This window comes from Anopheles arabiensis, chromosome 2, assembly GCF_016920715.1.
Source record: "Anopheles arabiensis isolate DONGOLA chromosome 2, AaraD3, whole genome shotgun sequence".
Lineage (NCBI taxonomy): Eukaryota > Metazoa > Arthropoda > Insecta > Diptera > Culicidae > Anopheles > Anopheles arabiensis.
The window spans coordinates 106,445,521-106,467,430 of NC_053517.1; the positions used below are offsets into that span (position 1 = coordinate 106,445,521).

The 21,910-nt window shown below is 50.0% G+C and overlaps 1 protein-coding gene across 6 annotated transcripts; it reads left to right on the top strand.

The window, feature by feature from the left end:
* The first annotated feature begins 2 nt into the window (after positions 1-2).
* LOC120898141 lies at positions 3-21,620 on the top strand. Of its 6 annotated transcripts, none has more exons than XM_040303581.1 (5): positions 3-256; positions 1,751-2,390; positions 15,314-15,545; positions 17,856-18,121; positions 18,189-21,620. In XM_040303581.1, exons 2-5 carry the CDS (start codon positions 2,311-2,313, stop codon positions 20,254-20,256), a joined length of 2,646 nt encoding a protein of 881 aa, XP_040159515.1. In that variant the 5' UTR covers positions 3-256; positions 1,751-2,310; the 3' UTR covers positions 20,257-21,620. The 6 variants fall into 6 exon arrangements, with proteins under 6 accessions (XP_040159515.1, XP_040159516.1, XP_040159511.1 ...); XM_040303582.1 differs by having other exon boundaries at positions 3-235; XM_040303577.1 differs by lacking the exon at positions 3-256 and adding an exon at positions 271-472.
* The last annotated feature ends 290 nt before the right edge of the window (positions 21,621-21,910 follow it).

Genomic DNA, 21,910 nt, shown 5'->3' on the forward strand with positions numbered 1-21,910 from the left:
ATGCACACAAAAAATACGAAATATTAATAAAAACTGCACTCTAAATGGGAAAATACACTTAAAACTTTACAAACATTGATTAGCGAACGAGCTATATTAAAATAACACGTGCAATAGGGTGTAGTAAAGCAAAGAACGCGTGCAGCTGACCAGTGCAAACAACATACGCGCGGGGGCTGAAAAGCACCGGGCAGGGGAGGATGACCGCCGCAGTCGTCGGCAGCAAGCGAACGAAGTAGGCAACGGTTGTTATTCGGTCGGTCGGTCGGTTTCGCGGTAGGCCGCAAGGCAGCACAACCAGTGCAGTAGCAGCAGTTGGGTCGCAAACACACATTCGCTTCTCCTCCAAGCGCGCGCGCGAGCGCCGAACGAACAAAACGGCCTGCCCAGAGCGTAACGATATTTTTTATTCTATTTCCACAAACCCCGTGTGACGCCCCGCGTATGTGTGTGTGTGTGGTGATAAGCAATGGTTAGTGGCGACGGGGTAATTGGCGACGCGCATTCTGCGTGCACAATTTAACCAAAATAAAGGGCACGAGATTTGTGTGGTGTGCATGCGTGTGTGTGTATGCGAAGAGAGGAAGAGAGAGTAGTATTGGTTGGGTGTACAGGGTTTGCAGGTCACCCCCTGCGAGGGCGAATGTTTTGCCAGTGAAAATGCGTAAAACACACCGAGTGTGTGCCGAAATCCCACATCACACAACACACAAACACACTCGGATGCACAGGAACCAGAGAGAGAGCGAGAGGCATCGTGACGTCGACCATATTGAAAGATTTTCATCCCCTCGGGGGGCGTTCGGTGCTGAAAACAACACCCCAGAGCAAGCCATGAAATTTGTATTTGAAGCGCGCGGACGACAGTGCAAAATGGAAAATCGGCTCGCAGTGTGTGTGTGTGTTTGTGTGCTGTTGTGACGACGTTAATTTGGTGTTAATTTAACGCATACCCAGCGAACGGGAGTGGCGATCCTACCAACGGAGTGTGTGCGTAGCTGCCCTTACGATTGCCCGAACGCGGTGAAAATGCATGTGTGAGGAGATTGACAAGGCAGCAATGTAAAATCGAGCACACACAGTAATCTAGAAGCTTGAAAAGAATCTAACATGTGTGTGTATGTGTGTTTTGTGCTTATCGATTTTGGTCGAAGGTGCGTGTGCTGTGTTTGCCCGTGTGTGTCTGTTCCTTTCCATCAAGCCAGGAAGGGGTGAAGGGAGAGGGCATCACGTTTTTCGTCTGCGCACATACAAACACGCACCGCCTACTGTGCATGCGAAGCCTCTGTGTCCCGTGTGCGAATGTATGTGAAAGTACGGAACTGACATTTTAGAGCGAGCGAGCGAGCGAGCGAGAGAGCTAGAGAGAGGAGAAAGCAAACAAAAACAATAGGGCCGCGCTGTCGCTGCAAAAACCAAAACACAACACAACAGCACTTTTTCGCACCAAACAGACCAATTTCACTGTTCCTTTGGATGTGTGTGTGTGTGTGTGTGTGTGGTTCCCTTTTTTTGTGGGTTTTCCTGATCGTGAGAATCTCGGTTCGGGGGGATGTGGTCACCCCACCGGGTGTTTTATGTAATACACAGATTCTGCCCGCAATCACAACCGCGCCCCACAAAAGAACGCCCCGAAACGTCCCTTAATTGTGTTAATTAAGTCCCGCTCTCTTGCACATCCCACCCTGCGAGTGTGAACCTCAAATCCCCTCCTCTTGAATGTAGTGTTTCCCAACAATTTCCTTTCCAGCCGTGTTTCTGACAGCAGCTTTAGAGCGTTTCGCGAAAATACGGCACCAGCAGCAGAACAGCACACGAGCCAAGCAGGCGGCGGCAGTAGGCGAGATGCTGTGAGATGGCGCTAGGATAGTTTCACACGTTGTGTGCGTGCGTGCCAATGTGTGTATGTACAGTAATGGAGGTGTTCTAAAAATATAAGGCAAACAGTTTTGTCTGATTTCGGTGTCGTGAGTGCGTGCGTGCAAGAAAGAGAGAGACACCCTCAAAGAGGGATAGTATCTCGAGTGAAGAAAATCGATCTATCACCACGCAACGACCCTGGGCGTTGTTTGTTGCCCATTTGCCATTGATAATTAGTGGTGGTGGTGGTGAAGGTGGCGGTGATGGTCAGTAGCGGCGTTTGAAGGGCATTCGAAGGTACTGGTGGAGACTGCCCTTCTGGAAAGGAGCAACCGATTGCAACGGTCGCAGTAGATCGGCGCGATCAAACACACCTTCCTCCTGTCGCCGAGTGGTGAAGAAGCAAAATTACCTCAACCCTTAGTAGCAAAAGCAACAACCACGAACAAGATGTCGATATCGAACGGGAAAACCTCTTCCGACATCGAGAATGTAGACTGGAACTCGTCCGGGATGTTGACCCACACCAGGTAAGCGGGTCGGAAATCAGGTTGCTAATATGATGTTCCCCTTTTTCCTATAGGATCGAGCTACGGGAACCGGTTCCAATAGGAGAGCCTTGTGTGTTGTAGTGCGGGTTCGTCGCCATTGTTTTTGCTGTTTATTTCCTCACGAGGCCGTTATTTCGCATGGACACAAACATCCCGACCGCACGGACACATTAGCGGTTTTCTGGAGAGCAGACACACACACACACACACTGCACTAGAACCAGTTGCTATTGCCAACCATCCTTTTCGCTCGGTTCGGTTAGATAAGATCGTTGGGCGGGGAAAGGGTCCAAGCAGGCAATGCTAATCAAAGCTCTATCAAGGGAGCAATTACAGACAGGGAAAACACATTTCATCATTTACTGTTTGCTGGCAATCGCAATGCAAAAGAAGAATGGTTCTCGCAACTGATAAGTCGCTCCAATTTTGAGGGGCAGAAAATGACAATGTTTGTGTGGAAATTGCCATGGATGGTTTATTTTTAAACTTTTATCGGAGATGGAATTGCGATGAAAAGCTACATGCCTAGGACCTTGTGCATAATGTCACAAAACCCCCGCCGGGCCCTGTCGCCTTTGACCTTCAGCGCTTTTCACGCTTAGTTTGTGTGCGTGTGATTAACCACCTAGACCACCACTGCTTTCGCCTACTTTCGCCTACTTTGTGTGTATATGCTGAAGGATACTTTTCCCTTCCGACGGGTGTGTTCTGTACACAACAGCGCTGTCGTGCGATTTATGCATAGCCTGCTCTAATTAATCCGATCAAAGAACTGTCGGCTAATCCTGTCGGATTTACAACCACCAACACTGCAACAAATTACAAAGCTGATTCGGTGTAAATTTATTCCCCATACCACCACCATTCGTTGGCGTGCGTTGAGATGAATCTCGTTTGTTGCGATCTCGTTGGTTGGGATAAAAAAGGGAAATAAAAGAAACGGTGCACCGTTTCGGTTCATTGGCCGGGCGTATGCTGCCCACACTTGTTGTTGTTGTGCACCGGCGTGAATGTGAATGAACGTGACCCACGCAAAAGACGAAAGCGCAAAACACAGCCGCGTGTCGTCGTGCACAATCTGCACTCGCACCACGTGGTGTGGAGGGGAGACACAAGTTTCTTGCTCGTGCTGTGGGAGCACAACAACAACAGCAGTAGCAGCAGCATGGGCACAAAGGCAGACTATGCTGAAGCAGTTGAAGGTGCGCGATGCTTGCGCCTTCAGCGACGAACCTTCCCTCCCCTCCCGCCCATTAAAACCTAAAGTACTCTTATGATGGTTTGCACCGTTTGCGAGAGGAGGGGGGGGGGAGTACACAAAGGGGTAATTATTTGTAGTTGCCGCTGGTCGAGCTTTTCGGCCGCTACTAACGAGCCTCTCCTTAGCTGACCCTTGAGGTGTGTGCTGTAAGGCGAAGAGGAGAGCCCTGTGGCGGTGTGCTTTCTTCTCAACTATAAACGCACGCGCGGTCGCGCACGCCGTTTGGATGCGTTTCGATATGCGTGTGAAGGTTTCTCGTGCCGCTGCCTGCTGCTGCTGCTACTTCTAATGAAATGTTTTCACCCTGACAAATTAGCGAAGGTGAGAGGAATGAGATGAGAAGGACGCTAACGACGTGCGTGTGCGAGCAGATGAGAGCAGTGTAAAAGGTTAAACTGTGTTTGCCTCCCACCCCCCTCTCGCCTGCTGCATACATTAGCATATCTTATTGGCGAGGCTATGATCGGACAGAGCAGTTGCAGTTTTATTAGAATCATGTTACATCTAGGCTAAGCATTCTATGGAAAAATGTCCTTAAAAGAGGGAAAAGCTCATAACCGATCTCTACCGTTTGACTTTTTGATGACCTTCCCTGCTGTTAAGCTCCTCTTCATTCTTACCCCCCCTTGTGGGATACTTTCTTCGGTGTGGAACCTTACTGTGTGTGCGTGTAAGTAGCGGTTGACAACGCGCTCTAAGAACGTCACCAGCCACATAATCATGCCATGCAAACTGCCATTAAAAAGAGGAGAAGATGCTGTAACATGTTAAGCTGCTTTCGTTTTGGCTCTACAAACACTGTTATTTCACTGTCGTCCTGCGTCCTTGGTGGCATTGGGAGCAAGCAACGGGAAAAGCTAAAATGCGAACGATAGCTTTTCTTCCTCCCCATCTCCAAAGAAAAAACTCTGTTCCCCTTGCACACCACAACACGCGTTGCAGCACACTTGCATCCAATTTGTTCGATCTTGCGATGTTGCAGTTTTCCGCACACAAAGACACGAAGCGGGTGGATACTAGTGGTGGGAGCATGGAATCAGAGAGAGAGAGAGAGAGAGAGAGAGAGAGATTTGTGATTCCGTGTTCGGAATCAATTTTGGATTCGATTCCGATTCTGGAGCTAATTCTGGAGCCTATTCCGGAACTAATTTCGGAGTTGACACCGGAGCCGATTCCGGAGCAGTTCTGGAACTAATTTCATTCCGAAGTCGACTCTGAATCCAGAATCAGTTTCGGAATCGGAATAGACCTGGGAATCGCAATTTGCCCTGGAAATGGAATCAGAATTGGAATTGAATCCAGAATTAGAAATAGATCCGGAATAAGACTCAGTTCTTGAATTGAAATAAGAAGATTCAGAAACTAAACTCAGTCCGGGAATCTCCATGAGAATGGACCGTTTACAATTGAGTTTGGATTCTTCGCGGCTATCAATACGTAGCATCATTGGACCCAAAGGTCTATTCTTATGAAGATACCGAAACGGATTCCAATTTCGAAACTGATTCTAATTCCGAAACCAAATCCGATTCCGGAGCCGATTTCAATGACGGGCCCGATTCCGATTCTGGAACGGATTCTGATTCCGAAGTCGAATTCTTAGTCAATTACGGAGCAGATTCCAGAACAAGTTCTGGTGCCGATACCAAAACCAGTTCCGGAGTCGATTCCGGAGCCGATTCTGATTCCGGAGCCGATTCTGATTCCGGAGCCGATTCTGATTCCGGAACCGATTCTAATTCCGAAGTCGATTTTGAAACCAGTTTCGGAGCTGATCACGGAACTAGTTCCGGAGCTGATTCCAGAACCAGTTCCGGAGCCGACTCCAGAAATTGATTCCTTATCTACTAACCGGAATTGATTCCAGCAAAAACATTGGAGTTAGCCGGAATCGATTCCGACGATAACTTCATTTTTCCCCATCACTAGTGGATTCCCTCTGGGAAAAGATAGGAAAAGGAGGGATGAGTCATAAAACCCCTCTCCCTCTCCTGCCTCCCGATGGTATCGATCGTACCGACAGTTTGTTGAGCGCATATTTGCACACACACACACCCTCCCACCGGTAGCACCGATGTCCGCCGCGCCTCCTTCCTTTGTGGCCGATGTCCAGCATTTCAGAATGTCGGGAAATTGTCACAGCGTAAAACACCTGCTACCATCATCGGTCGCTTCGACCTCTAAACCCCACCACCACCCACCACCAACGGATGGAAAGGGGGGTGTGGGGGGGGGAAGGACAAATATCTGGGAATGGTTGAGATTCATTCTGAGCTGTTGCGTTAGTGCGGCTGCTGCTACTGCTGCCAGATGTGGCAAGAACGTGCTCCGATACAATATTAAATTACCTTCCCTTCGTTCCCCCCCCTTCCTCCCCTTCCTCGGTACACTGGCCGCTGGTACGCAAATAAATGCACGTGCAGCAGCAGCAGCAGCAGCAGCAGCCTGTGTGTGCATTCTGCGCTGGAAACTGGAACACGGCGGTCTTGTTTCTCTCTCTCGGCATTGCTGCAGGCCCAGGTGATGACACACACACGGTGTGATCCCGGTGGTAATGGGGGACACATTAAACAGGGAGAGGAGAAGAAGAGGGGGACTATGTTATCAGTGCAAACGCGCAAACAAAAGCGCGCAATCGCCCCTTGAGCCAGTGCGGCGTGTGGCGTGGTCATTCACTGTTTTATCTTCTGCTTTCGGCGTCGGCCGTCGGGCAACACACGCCATTATAGCCTTTGTTTGTGAAGGTAGGGGAATGTGGGGGGGGGGTCCTGTGTAGTAGCGGGAATTAGGCCCAGCTTTAGACTTAATTTAGCTTCCGTTCTCGGAAGCACAAACACACAGGTTGGCCAATGATAATGAGCTTATCATATAAAAAGGTGGAGGGGGCGGGGAGATTACATAGCATCTGACACTCCGAGGACAACACACACCGAAGGAAAGCGAAATGGTTTCCAGGGGGAGTAGTTCTTCCCACCCCGTGCATTGTTATCTAATTAAGCACATTATCAATGAAACGGTACGAGGGCCTTTTGATAAGAAGGTGAGAAAGAGTTCGATGGTAATGAATTGTATCACTCTTTAGAGCTCACAACAAGCGGGGTTTTGAAGTACTATTCCGATTTTTTTTTGGTACTAATTTCACACTTGTCGAACGTATCGTGTGCTCATGGGTGACATTAACGATGGAATTCAATGTTTTTATTATTTTATTTTTCAACTCTTCAAGCACGAAAAACCCGTTAAACTCTCTCCCTGAGCTACTGCTACCACTACTACTGGATGCAATAATTTCCTGCAGGTTACTATGCAAACGCACAAGTTGCATTTTGCTGCGTCGGTTTCGCTTTTACATCATCTTTCAGGCAGGGTTAGGACCGCCCGGGTTCGTCGTCACTTTTGCAATGTTTCAAGTACCACAGCCTCTTTACTTAACAAACATCCTCCATCTTCACCGCCCCCCCCCCCTCCACCCAAATGCTGATGCAACTAATGCCGACTAATGCACATTTTTCTCAAGTAGCACCCAGTTCCACCGAGCGTTGTTTGTCGCCCGGGTTCGTCGTCAACCCCCGGACAACTCGTGTTCGGTCGCTCGGGGAAAAGAAACTTACACTCCCCTTCGGTGGGCATTCCTTGAGAAAAGCTTATTCCGTAGATGATAAAAACAGAAATTAAAGTGCTTTTCAAAGGGAAAACAGTCGTTTTTCCGGTACTAATTTTTCCATAATTTTCTCTCGTTATTTGCATCCCAAAAAAGGAACGTTTATGCAGCCAATTGTGTGCAGTTTTTTGTTGTTTTTGTTTCGTGTCACACACACACACACACACACACATGGGCACTAATTCCTCACAAATTGAAAAATGATTATTGCCGCTTGTTAAATTGTGTGCAATATTGCCCACGGGGGGTGGAGATGGGTTGGAGTGCGCCTCCCGTAATGGGGTGTTGTTGCTCATTAGAACTTTTTTTTCTTATGACTCAATGCGAGACCGGGAGGGAGGTACCAAACACTTGACTTGAAGCCATTCGCTCCCGGAGTGGGTGGGTGTTGCACGATCTTCTCTGACGTCAACTAACAACGCCCCGGCCCGGTGGATTGCACAAAAGCGAGTTGTCTGCTACCGATAATAGTTTCTCCAGTGGCGCGCGCTGTGGCTTTGTTTCTCTACTTTTAGAACTGGTTTGATGAGATGAGCGGCTTCTCCCGTGTGTGTATTGATCGAAGTTTCCAGCGCAACGACTCACCTTTTTTTATTTGTTTTTGTTTTTTTTTAGAGCGAAGATCGAGACGCGCAAAGTAGCGCGATAGATACATTAGGAAAAGACCGGTTCAGTTCAGCAAAAGCAGCACCCGCTGACGCCGCCCATATTAGACGACGAACCGCGCGGTTTAACCTTCGAGTACAGTACGGTGGTGAGCGCGCGCGCGGGCTGCTCTATTGCGCAACAGAGCGTTGGGTTTGAGATCGCGATCGCGAATTTGTCGCGGTCGCGCTTTACTGGTCAGGCCCGGCCAGGCCCGGCCCGGCGGTGTAGGTGTAAAAATACCCTCAAAGGGCTTGGCTTGGTGTGCAGGGCACGGTTGGACGGGCCGGCCGGACGGTCCGGTCATTGTTTTAGGGGTCTGAAAAGGGAAAGCGGGCGTGGTGCGCTGGGCCTGGGCTTGGACGATGCTGCAATCACGCTTCTTGGCACAAGGTCGGTCGGTCCATCATAAAGCTCACCGGTGCATGTCTCCCAGCTGGGGGCTTTTTTTTTGGTCTGTGTGTGATTATTTTCCTTGGCGAAAATTAGCATAAAGGTTGATCGGGTCGGTTCCGAGCCATAAACAAAACGTGCTGCCAATTTTCCACTCCTCTCACGCACAACCGAAAAGTTCCAACCTGAAAGGCGGCATGCCAGAGTAAATTGTTATGACCCTTTATTGGCCGCTTCCTTTCCTGCGTAAAAACGTTAGAAGCTTATCTTTTTCGAGTTGTTCTCCCCTGTTGTGCGCTTTTTTTCAGCTCCGTTACGTCCGGTCCGACTCATCTGTCGCACGCGGTGCAATTTTCAAGCCCCGAAAAGCGATCCAACGAAGAGGCGAAAAAGGCAAAAGCGAACCTAATAAAACATAAAGAAAGAGAGAAGAGAAGGAGAAACCATAAATTGTGCTGCTGCTTTACACCAATTTCCAAGGTCAAGGTTCCGGCCTATGGCTGATTGCACTACCGTTCGAGAGTGGCAGTGTGGCCGCGCAAATTGTAACGCGGGAAGAACTTTCACCATTCGCTCGTTCGCCGCACTTTATATATTAAACCTGTTCCGATGGTTTTTCTTTAGTTTCCGGTCTTTTTGTTTCAAGAAAAAAAAGGTTCCTCGCTTGTGGCCAAAAATCACAGAAAAAAAGGTTAAGAGACGAATTATCGTAGCATTACACATCGATGTCTCTTTGCTCTTCTTTGTGCTGTAGAAGTACACTTCAAGAGTGTTCTCTTTGTTGGATCTCTCCCTTCTTCTCTGTAGACGAAGCCGCCCAGACCTAAGACACGGACAGTGAAGGTGCATTTTCTTTTTGGAGGGCAAACTCGAATGCACCACCATCGCAGAGCAAACAAAGAGCGCGGCAGTGTGAAGAAAAACTGTTGTCCTCTGGCTGGACATGAATGCCTGCCCTCAGTCAGTCCCTACATCATCGAGCACGTGGCGGCGTTCCAAAGCGATCCAAAATGGGTGTCCGTCCAATTACCCGCTCGAGAGGTGACTGGCGGTGGCCTCGGCGTCTGTTTTGTTTTGGAGTGCACTAACCGCCTCAGTTTGTGATACTAAAGCACACTGTGGGCGATAAAAAGGTCAAGTGCAGCTCAAGGGATGTTTTTGGTTCGATTACCCGCCACCATACTTGGAGGAAATGGGGCCCATAAATTTGGATTTCGCTCTTTATGACTCGATGGCACTTTGCTCTGCGATTGAAAAGTCATTGCATGGACAATGCGAGATCCAGAAGGTGGTCCGACAACTTCATACTTTTGAAGCCTTTTTGGTGTATGGAGACAACATTCACTTACAGGCAACTTCATCATCATCATCATCCCCCGTTAAGGAGCAACAAACTTGTAATACAAACCAAACTGCTGGCCTGCCTGGTGGCATTTGTGATTGTGGGGAACTTTCGAAAAAACAGCGTTCATCCCACCCGCCGCCGCTGTAAAGAACAACGAACCCGGGAAGAGGTGCGCATTGTCAACTTCCGGATTGCATCCACCAGCCAGGGCTGCGATGGCCCTTCTTTTAGGTATGCGGCTCACGTCGTCTCGAACGGTGTTCTCTGATACGATCGACCGGTTGACCATGAAGCAGGGCCACGCAGTTCGTACGCGGAAGCATACGGCGTTGTGAGCCCTCTGCGCTTTGTTGTGTGTGGTGGAGCCGACGCCGCCGCATCACCAGACAGCCGTGCGCTACGCATCGTTGATTTGATTTTAATCCATCCCCCCACGGGAGGAGGAGGAGAAGGGTGCATTGCATTCATCATCATCATTGATGCTGCTCAAATAACGCTTGTTCTTGTTTTGTTGTACACCCTTTTTTAGAGTCGGAGGAGGAAGCCCCAACCTTGGTTCTGACACACGAGCGAGATGTTCCGATTTAAATCCGAGCTTGGAATCATTTATCACCCGCTTCATTTCGTTTGCCGGCGGTGCTACTGATGATTAAAGACTATTGACCAAACGGGACGCAAAGTCACACAGGCATCAAGGACATAAACTGCGATCAATGCGCGATTCCCGCCAAATAGCGCAAGCCCCGAACTGTCGACGCGGAAAATTGCGCCGTTTTGCGCATCGCCGTGCGGTGGATTTTCACACCCACCCCCAGATGATGATGATGCATCCAATCGAGTCCGTCCATGCCAATCCAATACGTATAAATTCTGCTGACGTGCGTCCAACGCGCAACGTGCGTCACGGCAGGTGGTTTGTTGGAGTCTCTCACACCTTACGCGGCTGTTGTTGCACGCGGCCAGTCCGGCATTTAATAGTCCAAGGCCTTTTCCCCATCATTACCATCATCATCATTGGGTGGGTGGTGGATGGTTGGTCATCAATTTTCCTCGCCATGCCTCCTGCGCCACGTGACTCCACCGCGCGCGGTGTGTGAACTATGTTTGGCCAGTGCCAGTGCGTGTCGTCGCGGTAGCGATTGCATATATTTAAGATATGCAAATGGGAAGGCGTGTAAAATTGCTACCACTTTGAGCAAAAAAAACAAAAACACTGTGACGCGATTTAAGAGTAAAATATTACGTGTTGAGTTTTACTCACCAGCAGAAGAGAGTAGAAGCTGTCTAATAATGTAACGTACTGCCATGAATGACTTGAATGACTCCTCCAGCGTTTTTTGGGATATTAAAAGAAAATAATTGTCCCTTAGAGCCCAGTAGTTTGGCTTCAGTGGTCGCCCGCACCGAGATAAATTGATTAGAGAAATGCTCGATCGATATTACTATCCCTCGATGCCATTATTGGGTGGAAAACGGTCCGGCCACTCGGCTTATTTATATTTCAACGGTTAATGTATTGACATATTACCGAGCGCGTATGCGCGCTTTCCGGCCAGCCAGCACACCACATACGCACCACGAAAGTTGTTGCGCAGAGCCCTCCCCCCCCCCTCCAGATCCACACCCAGGAATTGGAAATGTCAAGTTGTCGCCCCCCGCGGTCTCGGAATGGGGTGGAAATTACTTTGGGAAACTATTTTGCCCTCAATTACACACACTGTGTGCTCTCCGATGGGTGAAAGTTGCGGAGGTGAGGTTAATGAGAACACCAAAATCCATAATTCCCCGCCGATACGGTTCAACGGCTCACCTCACCTGTCGAGAAGCACTTGAATTGGAGTGCTCTAAAGGTCGTCCGTGACGATAGCGGGGTCACTTGCAAGAGTTTTACAGATCGTTGCTATGGGATTTCCTTCCACGATTGTCCCAATTCGATGACGTACTGATGTGTGGCAAATTCAAGCAAATTTCCTTATGACAGCACATACACACTCACACCCGCTTGTAATCGTTGTGCCAAGGTGTAGAGATCTTTTTTGGAGGAGAAGGTATAACAGAATGATGGATGTCTCCGTCTCACTCTCACACGGTTCAAAGCCACTTCAGTGGAAAGGCGTTTTTTTGTGTAAATTTGACACGCCTCGGGATCTGATTCGCATGAAAATGGCGGCTTTTTTTACATACAGCTCCCGTATGTGTGTGTGCGGGTGTCTTCATATTCGCCCATGGGACGCTGCCTGCCTAGCGAAGAGCTGCTAATGGAAGCTGAAATAAAAGTGTCTGGAAAAGTTCAGAAATCCTTGCGCTATGTCCTGCCGGTGGATTAACAATTATCTGAAAAAGTTCGAGAAGGAGTACGGGCAGAACGACGCCTGGAAGGACTACGATCCCGATTCGATCGACGTGACGTACAGGGACATTCTCCCAAGCAAGGAAGTTCCTGACAACAGGATGGAGCCGCAGTACTCGGCGTTGGAGTTGGATCAGACCCGCGAAGCTTTCAAACGGTACGAGCGTATGGTCGCGTTGGCGAAGAAGGAGCGACATTTTCGCCGCTCGCGGAACTTCCTGTGGCGGCTGCTCGGGGCCGAGGTGCTGCGGAAAACGGACCATCCAACGCACAATCTCATTCTGCACAGGGCAGAGAAGCAGGTGAAGCTGTTGAAGTGCCAAGAAGCGGAACTTGCGCGCAGTCTTGAGCTTTGCCGGAACGAAAATGCAGAGTACAAAGCACGAGTGGCGGATTTGCTCGAGGAACTGCAAGGGGAATTGCGCAAGCACTGATTAGAGGAGCGGAGAAGCGTTACAGTGAGGCCGTGTTATTTGAGAATCGTTTTATGTTTGTTACATGATTTACAACCCGAATGCCTTTTGCTACAAATATAGAACTCGGAGATGTTGTGGTCCCTCCTCCCTACGGAGCGCGTTTGTGTAACTTCCTTTCGCTACAAACCGATGGCGCAATTCAAATGCAATTCCAGTGCGCAATAGTCGGCGTTGTTGGTCGTGCGCGCTTTAAGATGCACACCACGTCCTCGCACGGTCGAACATTCCAGGTCCTCCCCCCTCCTCGGTGGAGGGTATAAAACTGGAACCCCGCGCATCGATTGCGCATCGAATCCGATCCGAATCGGATATAATACCGGGTGTGTAAACACGCATCAACGTCGTCGCCTGCTGAATTTTGCAATTTCGTACCCGGGCTGACCGGCTTGGTTGGTGATAAATTTAGCAACTTACGTCCACCCCTCAGCTGCGCCAGCAGATGACGGGACGAGATGACGATTTGGTCCGAAGCCACTCCAACCTCTGGGGCACCGATCTGGTACAACCGGTTCGTTCCCTTTCCTAATAAGCGCTGCTGTTTCATGCTTAAGCGTTTTAATGCGTTGTGTGCAAAAAAAAAGAGCACGCCGTTAGGAGATTGCGCTTAGCAAGAAGGCAAGAAACATCTCGATCCTCCGTGCCGAGTTGCGTGAGTCAGTTAGAAATAATCGATTGCCTCGTTTCTGAATTATTCTAGTCTAGCTGACAGACAGAGAGAGAAAAAAAATGTCAGTCGCCCGGGTGACACAAATGTATGTGACTTCAGCTCTGAGGGAAGTCGGAAAGACTGATTACTTATCACTCGGACCAGGGTTTAGGGTTGGGGAGCATTCGTTCCAATCCCGGAAAGTAACTGCACCGACTATCACGCAAGCCACGACGGCACTTTATGTGTTGAATGGCATCAAAACACAAAGCAGCAATGTGTGTTCGTGGTGTGTGTTTAATTACCATTGGAATCCAAAACGGCGCTCCATTTCCTGATTTAGCCCCCGGTTAGAACGGTGCATTAATAATCATAATTGATTTTTCTTCTAGATCATCGCCACCATCAATCACTATCTTATCGGGAATGTTTTCTAGACACACTTCACACCACACCACACAACCGTGTGTTGCACTCTGTTCTTGTTGCACTTCGTCGGGCTACTTTGATAAGGGGTACACACTCTCCTCTCTGCTAGGCGACGCACGCATAAGCAAGCTGCCCGGGTTTTGTTCCGCGTCTAAATAGTCGGTCAAAGCGACCCAATGATGAGGAGCAGAGTAGGCGCGTGCTCCGATGACTTCCTTGAGTGACCTCCCATCCGAGCGTCGGGTTCTTATCACGCACAGGGCGTCCTCCGTTTTTAGGACTTACTCTCTCTCTCTCTTCATGACTTAATTCTGAACGCTATCGAGGGCAAGAATCACGTGCTCCTGGGTGATTTGGTTTACTTTCAGATCGTCCGATTACGTTCAACCCATTATGCGAGCGCTTTGAACTAGTTTGAAGTTCACTTTGGCTCAACTTTTTGAAAAGGCTCTTTTGGAAGAGATGCCTACGAAACTCTGAAGCTGCTGATTGGACGAGGATAGTGCTCCGAGAATATTACCTCCATGAAAGTGGATTAACTGCTAATAGGCTTCTGGATCTCATGTGTGTCCTAGAGCCCGAATCCCGTACCGTCATCTGACAGCTCCCGGTTCCTAATTTCCCAAACTCATCCCGGACGTTCCAGTGTGGCGCTATAAAATTCTAACCCTTTCCGGGATTACGTACCGAGGAAAGTAACAACAGGAAATAGAACACTGTGATCCGATTTTGCAGTGGCCGGTAGCGCCAGGATGTGAGAGGGTACTTTATCTACTTGCCTAGCTTTTTATTGCGACGGGCCCTGGGAAATAGGTCATCTCATCCTCACTACACACACAGTCATCCCAGTACAACAAAACAAAAAACTGCTCCAGCGCTTGTGTGTGTGTGTGTGGGTAGGATGGATAATTAAATGGGATAACCACAAGGATAGAGGGGAACACCACAACCATGTCTATCTGTATGTGTGTGTTGGTTGCTGCTCCAATGATACCGAGACCTCAATCTACATGGAAGCGGGAGCTGTGTTTTTTTCCCCAACCTCAAAAGCGTTGATGATTTATCATCCCTCTGTCGTGTTTCTGGAAGCTCCCCCCCATGCATATAGAGTGGACCCACTTTACTGTATGTGTGGATCTCTGGGAACGATTGCATCCTTGACACACTTTAACCCCACAGTTCCACAGACACTTTGGTTCTATCTCTCTCCCTCTCAAAGCTCCCGTGTTAGTAGTTGGATGAGGATTGATAATCCTCACTGGCGGGAGGCGGAAGTTTTCATTGCCAAAGCCCCGATTACCGATTTCTATCGCATCCTCGCCAACGGTGTGTGGAGGAGTGCTTTTTTTCATTTTAGAATTCAGTCAGAGACACGCTTGCCGCAGCAAACACGCAACGTTATTATGCTCTGCGCGTGCTTTCCCTCCATTTCGGACACATGTCTGTGTGTCCGGCCAGTGCCAGTGGTAATGATGGTTTTATGGATATTTGTTCACGAGAGGCCACACACGCCACAATAGAGAAGAAGGACATATGGAGGAGGGAAATTAATTCGAATGCCCGATTCGGCTGATAAGTTAACCACTGGGAACCATGCTTGAGGGAAGGGGCCTCATGTGTACCTCAAATGTCCTCCTATTTACACACACGGAACTAATGGAAATCTCTCTTTCTTTCTCTCTTTCCCTCTTTGTAGGTACGGTTCCACCAGCAGTCAGGTGTCGCAAAGCAGCGGCGACATTTGCCGCATCTGTCACTGCGAGTCCGACACACACAACCCGCTGCTGACGCCCTGCTACTGCTCCGGAAGTCTAAAGTTCGTGCACCAGACCTGTCTGCAGCAGTGGCTGACGGCGTCGGAAACGAATTCCTGCGAGCTGTGCAAGTTCCCGTTCATCATGCACACGAAAATCAAACCATTCAACGAGGTAAGGGGAGAGCAGGAGGAGGAGGAAGTGGATGTTGATGGGCGTCATCGGACTTTGTCATGTCAGCGGAAAAACAGCGACGATGACACGGCAACACAGCACTTCGAAGGGCTTCGAAGGTTCGATGGCTTTAATTTTCGGTTCGCAACGCGGGGATCGAACTTTAATCGATTTTGCGAATGATTTTTGTGTGCTGTTGGTTTTGTTTTCTTAGTAGCTTGAAGGTTCTTTAAAAGATGATTTGCACGTGTGCGTGTGTGCAGCCTCCGTCAGGGCCAACGGCCCATCATCATGGGGCGAGTGTGTGGAACCGGTGCTAACAGACAGATCAAACACGCTTGCAGCACGCATTTGCCAAGTCAATTTGCACCCGGTCACTAATACGGGCCGCCGGTCGCTCGGACAAACACAGCAAGGGTCACAGAAACGCCGCACTTGTTTGTCGATGGCGGCCACCACTGCATCTCTGCAGTGTGTGTTTGTGCAGCCTTGCTCGGGGGAAGCGCATGAACCTTGAGGTTTGGCCAGAACAGCCGCGAGACACAAGAACTGGCGTCGGCCACGCGCTGAGCACAGGGAAGATGAGCACGCGGATGCGTGTGTGTGTTTGCATTACATTGACCTATATTTTCCCCGTCCAGTTGTACCATTTCCTCCCCATTTGCCCGCTTCAAGGACCATCTGGGTTCTTTTTTGTGCGCAAATCGTCCCACGTGTGGTTGGGAAAACCGAGCAGCTGAGATATCCCGCCTGGTGCGATGTTGCTGCGGCCCTTTCTTCCCCATTTCACTCACTATGTAGCATTTTCTTTTGTATCCCTGTACGTGTGTGTGGGTTGGCTCTTATGGCAATAAATAACTCCCCGTTCCGGATCATTACAGTGTGTTGCTGGGAGATGGTTTTTTTTGTATTTTCTTCTTTACATAGTAGTAGGCTCTGGGGCTAGCAGGGAAAAGTTGCGCAAGCATTTTCTCCTTCCCCACGTCGCCCACGTTTTGACAAGACACACCGAGCCAAGCAAGTCCTGTGTGTCACACATTGCTGAGTGATTTTTTGAAGCGGTTGCCAACCAATGCTGCTGCTTCCAGCTGTTTTCTTTGAGCAAAAAAACCCATTCAAGAAGCAATCGGCTGGCCCTGCCGCCCACAGAGCAGCAAGCCCGGCGAACGTGATAAACAGTTGGTGCATTTTTAATGCCTTTCACTTACCATTTTCACTTGCGCGTTCTAGCGCGGTCCGCTGAAAAGGGTAGCCAAGCATCCTGGTAGAACTCGTTAAGTGTGTGTCTGTGTGTGGCTGCTGTGCATCAAGAGAAATCATTGGATTTATCATCGTGTGTGTACCGTGCAGTGGGTAGAAGAGGCGTATCAGAAAACTCAGAATGGTGGTTCCTTCGCAATTTTCGAACCGGAGCTCTAACGACTTGTACAGGCAGTGTGTAGTTTTATTATTTCATGTTGGTTTTGCTTGGGTCATATATGGCGCTACAACACACTCTACCGTGTGTGTGCGCATGAAGGATGATAGATGAAGGGGAGAAGCAGCAGAGGCCGTTAGACAAACAACATCAAGATTGGAGCACGGCAAAGCGCACCATTAAATCGTGTCCCAAAAGAGCTGCTACTAGTGGGATTGTTTTACAAGCGCACAGGAAAAAAACGAATGGTTTATTGACACAGAGAGAGACGTACACACACAGGAGCACATGAGCTGGCAAAACGACAATTTTAACGGGTTTTGGCTGCAGGGTCGCGTTCGCGCCGGACCATGCGGGAGATTGTGGTGAAGTTCAAGTTCAAAGATCGATCCCAGTCCGGTCTCACGTGTCGTGACGAAGAATAATTATTGGGCAGTGCGAGAAGGAGGAAGGAGGTTAAATTATACCTTCCTGGGTGGGTTAGGTGTGATGAAGCGGTTTTATGCACCGAAAGAGGGGTTTGATAAAATGAAAAAAAAAAACTCGCTAATAAACGCCTAGCCTTGCGTGTTAACATTTTATTCGAATTTCTCTGCTCGAAAACGCAGTGACGGGCGATGGAAAGGGAAATTAGATCAATCGGTCAACTTGAAACCAGTGTATCCTCTTAAAGCGGCGGGAGCGTTGTTATAAATGATTTAAAATTCATTTCAAATGTAAATCATGCAGAGTCGTCATTTGGAGCAAACGGAACGAGCAAAAAAACGATAAAGACGAGCAAACGAATGCTTCAAGGACATTTTCGTAACGGCGCTGAAAAATGATTTGTTATAATTCTTTTCTCCCTGTGTGTTAATGTGTCTTTGTTCTCCTTCTCCTCTCTCTCCCTACAGTGGCGCAGCCTGGATATGTCCGGCGTGGAACGGCGCCGGCTGTGCTGTGCCGTGCTGTTCCACTGTGCCGCCGGTCTGTGCGTCATCTGGTCGCTCTGCGTGCTGATCGAGCGGGCGGCGGAAGAGGTACGGCGCGGACAGATCGGGTGGCCGTTCTGGACGAAGCTGATCGTGGTGACGGTGGGGCTTACCGGGGGCGTCGTCTTCATGTACATCCAGTGCAAGCAGTACTTGAACCTGTGCAACCGTTGGCGTGCAAGAAATCGGTAAAATCTCCACCACATTCAATAGCACAAATAGGACTCATATATGTTTTTTTCTCTTCATTTGCAGCATTTTGCTCATACAGAATGTGCCGGAAAAGGTTCACCCGCCCCAGTCGCCCCAGATGCCCCAGTTTCGGCGCGTCCAGACGGCAGCAACCTCGGGCCAACCGCTCGGCGGCGGCGGCGGCACGATGGGCATCAATGCGGTGAACAATGCGGTGACGGCGTCGGTGGCAGCGGCAGCAGCGGCCGCGGCCGCCGCCCGCCAGTCGTCGTACGATCATCCGCTCGGTGCGGCCACGGTCAACGTCAGCCTGGGGGGCGGTGGACCGTCAACCGTCGGCGGAGGCAATCACTGCGAGCTGCAGCTGAACCAGCAGGGTCAGATCATTGCGGCCAACATCGAGAGCAACTCGATCGGGGGGTACGATCGCGACTGGACGCTGGACGACATCAGCCAGGTGTCGTTCAAGCCGTGCCTGCAGGGCAGCGGCAGCCTGACGCCGATGCCATTTCACGACTCGGTGCACAACATCTGCGAAACGACGACGGGCAGCGGAAGTGGCATCATGGTGATGAGTGCTACCTCGACGACGGCTGGCGGCGGTGGTGGTGGTGGCACTGCCACATCCTCCTCCACCATCACCACGAACGGTAACGGCAGCACGCATCGGTATTCCACCGTGTCGAGCTCGTCGAATCCGGGTGGGGCGGAACAGAACACGAACAGCGTCGGTAAATCGATCACTGGCGGTGGTGGTGGTCCCGAGCTATCCCTGCTGACAAAGCTCAACAATGGAGCGGCCGAGCGGAGTAGAAGCAACTCCCCGAACGTAGTGCCCCGTCCCGAGGCCGGCCCGGCGCCCGGTGCGATGGGCCGGTACGTGAATTCGGCCATATTCCTCGAAAACCGTGATATTTTAAACGATCCCGCGCTGGGACCGACGGGCCATGACGAGCCGCCGGCGAGCAAGCTGTACCACCGACACTCGACCGTACTGAGTGGAGGTGGGGCAGCAGCACCGCCACCAGTCGGCATGGCTGCTGGTTTTGGCCGGGAGGAGGCGCTGGCCACCCAATCGGTAGCTACCGAACCGAGCAAATCGTACCGCCGCTACTCGGACACAAAGTTGCTGCAGAAGCAATCGCTCAGCTTCCCGCAGGAACCGCTCGCGCTGTGCGAGATCGGCACGCACACCAAAGACCAGCTGCTGCTCAATCCCAAAAGCATCATCTACGACATGACGAGCCTGCTCGGTCCGGCCGTCGACCTTAAGGACCCGCACCCGATCAATGCGGGCGGTTCGTCGTCCGATCGGGCGCTACTGACCGGCGATGGGGCGGCAGGCAGCAGCAACGGTCGCCATCACCACAACCACCATCACCACAGCCACCATCACCATCATCCGCATCATCACCATCGGCACCATCACGGGGCGTACCATCATCATCCGCTTGCGGGGCCGGTCGATGGCGGCCGGCCGGTGGGCGCCGACGATTCCATCCAGCAGAATGCGCTCCAAACGACCGACATCCAGTTCGAAAGCGGCGCCCCGCTGGACGACGATGCGCTCGAGATGAACATACAGGAAATACTCGAGTACGATCAGCTCCAGCAGCAGCAGCAGCAGCAACATTATTACGCACCGGACAAACACTCTCCTCGTGCGCTGGTGGAGCAGCGATTATCGCTCGAGAACATCCTGCAGTCGTCGTACCACGACGATCCAGGCGCGGTACCGGTCCGCCCGTACTACGACCACCACGGCCATTCGATGCTGTCGCTTAGTCTCGCCAGCAAAACGCCACCTCCTCATCCTCCTTCCACGCTCCTCAGCGGTGCGGCGGGCGTCGGTGGTAGCCACGTGGTGGCGCCGCCGCAGATCGTACCGCCGACACTGTCCACCGACTATCCGTACCCGCGCTCGACGATGGCCGGTACCGTCGTCGTGGCGGAAAGTCCCTATCAGCAGCAGCAGCAGCAGCAACAGATGCATCCCCAGCTGCAGCAGCAACGCTCACACTGCTGTGGTGAAACGGTGGACGCGTCACGTTTCGCCAGCGACAGCAACAAGCTGAAGCTGTTCAAATCCTTGCCCAATTTGAGCGCGAGCAGTGAAAATCTACTCCCGTAGGGGCAAAAGCGTTGCGCGGGGAGCAAATCAATTACTTCAAGCATGAGGCTGACCACCAACCAACAGGACGCTGCGGTGTAGTAGTAGTAGTAGTAGCTGTGGGTTTAGTGTGTAGGAAAAATGAAGGCAACGGGGGTAAGGGAAGAAACGTAAAATATTTGTGATTGTTCGCTAGAGGTAAACCAAGCGCTGTAGATGATATTTTAGCAGGGTTTTAAGCATTAGTAAGTGATCGGGATGTGTGTGAGTGAGTGTGTGTATGAGTGAAAGGATGTGTGGATTTATAGACTTGAAAAAACGAACCCTTAGGAAAGAAACAGGAAGTTGCGATCGGAAGCAGGAGGAGCGTTTGTGAGCGAATAGTGTGTATGTATGTGTGCGTGCGTGCGTGTGAATTCTAGTGATAGGAAAACCGGCGCCAATTTCTCAACTTTCCCTGTTCTTCTTGTAACCCCTCTCTGTCTCTCTCTCTATCTATAGTAGTCACGTTTTAACCGACCGAACTTCCGACCGAAAGGTCAATCTTAACTAGCAGCAAACAAACAATGCGCACTCCCTTCGACATATTTTAAACTTTCCCTCCGTTTGGGACTGTTGGGACTGATGGGACTGATAGGTATGGCCATCGGGAATGCTGGCAGGCACTGGCTGGCTGTGGCTGGCTTCCACCCTGGTTGGATGTGTGCTGTTGGATTGTGTAGATAAAGTTAAACAAAACCACTACTAGCATTATTAGATGGAACAAAAAAACCAATCAAGTCAGTCGTAAATCTCTCTCTCCTTCTCTTACTGTGTCTCAATTTCAATTCAAACACAACAGCGCAGCGCAGAGAGAAGATTTGTAGGGAATTCTTGTGCCACGCGGGGGTCGTCCACGCGGGAGCAGGGGAAATGAAAATTGTGAATCGAATTTTAGCGAATTAACGTGTAGAAGCAGCAGCCAGTGTGTAGTCGCACGCACTCACACTGATCGGTGTGTCGTTGTATGATGAGAAAAAGCCGGATTAAAAGAGGAAGGTATCGATCGGCACACACACGCGCGCACAAGCAGCAAGGCGGAGAAGCTTTGCTCCAATTCTTCTCCCTCCGCCCTGCCTGTTATGTTGTGTCGGTCGGTAGTGATAGAAGCGCAAGGGACGTAAGCAAAGAAGCTTAGAATTTTAGACCCATCGGAATTTTTTTTAAACTGAAATTCCCTTGTTTGTATAGCGTAATGCTGCGACATACACACACACACGGCATATGCATTGTGGTGTACATTTGATTCTTAGTGATAACACTGACTCAATGACTAACTGAGCAAATATGTTACTGTTTCATTTTACTATTTAAAGTGTCCAATACAATTCGAAAAGCAAAACTGGTTTTGTCTGTGTGTTCGTTTGGAATTTAAGAAAAACGGAAAGAAACAAAATAATATCGACGAAACCTAAGAATGTGTTTTTAAATGATATTCCAACAGAGGAACAGATATTAAAAGGAAGTATTTGTATGTAACGGATTTTTCAAAGATATCGAATATTTGAAATTAACCTTTCCCTTAACGGAACCACCCTGTATCGAAGCATTTGACAGGTCGAAATGCAGTGTTCATTTGCGCAAAGTGACGGTTGCACAGAAAACTCATTCCGAACCTTTTCTATGGTTAATTTAC

Bases quoted from the DNA above. Each gene is read 5' to 3' on its own strand.
- LOC120898141 (XM_040303581.1), top strand. From the start codon at position 2,311: ATGTCGATATCGAACGGGAAAACCTCTTCCGACATCGAGAATGTAGAC. The intron at 15,546-17,855 runs GTAAGGGGAGAG...CTCTCCCTACAG, and splicing joins AAATCAAACCATTCAACGAG to TGGCGCAGCCTGGATATGTC. The intron at 18,122-18,188 runs GTAAAATCTCCA...CTTCATTTGCAG, and splicing joins CGTTGGCGTGCAAGAAATCG to CATTTTGCTCATACAGAATG.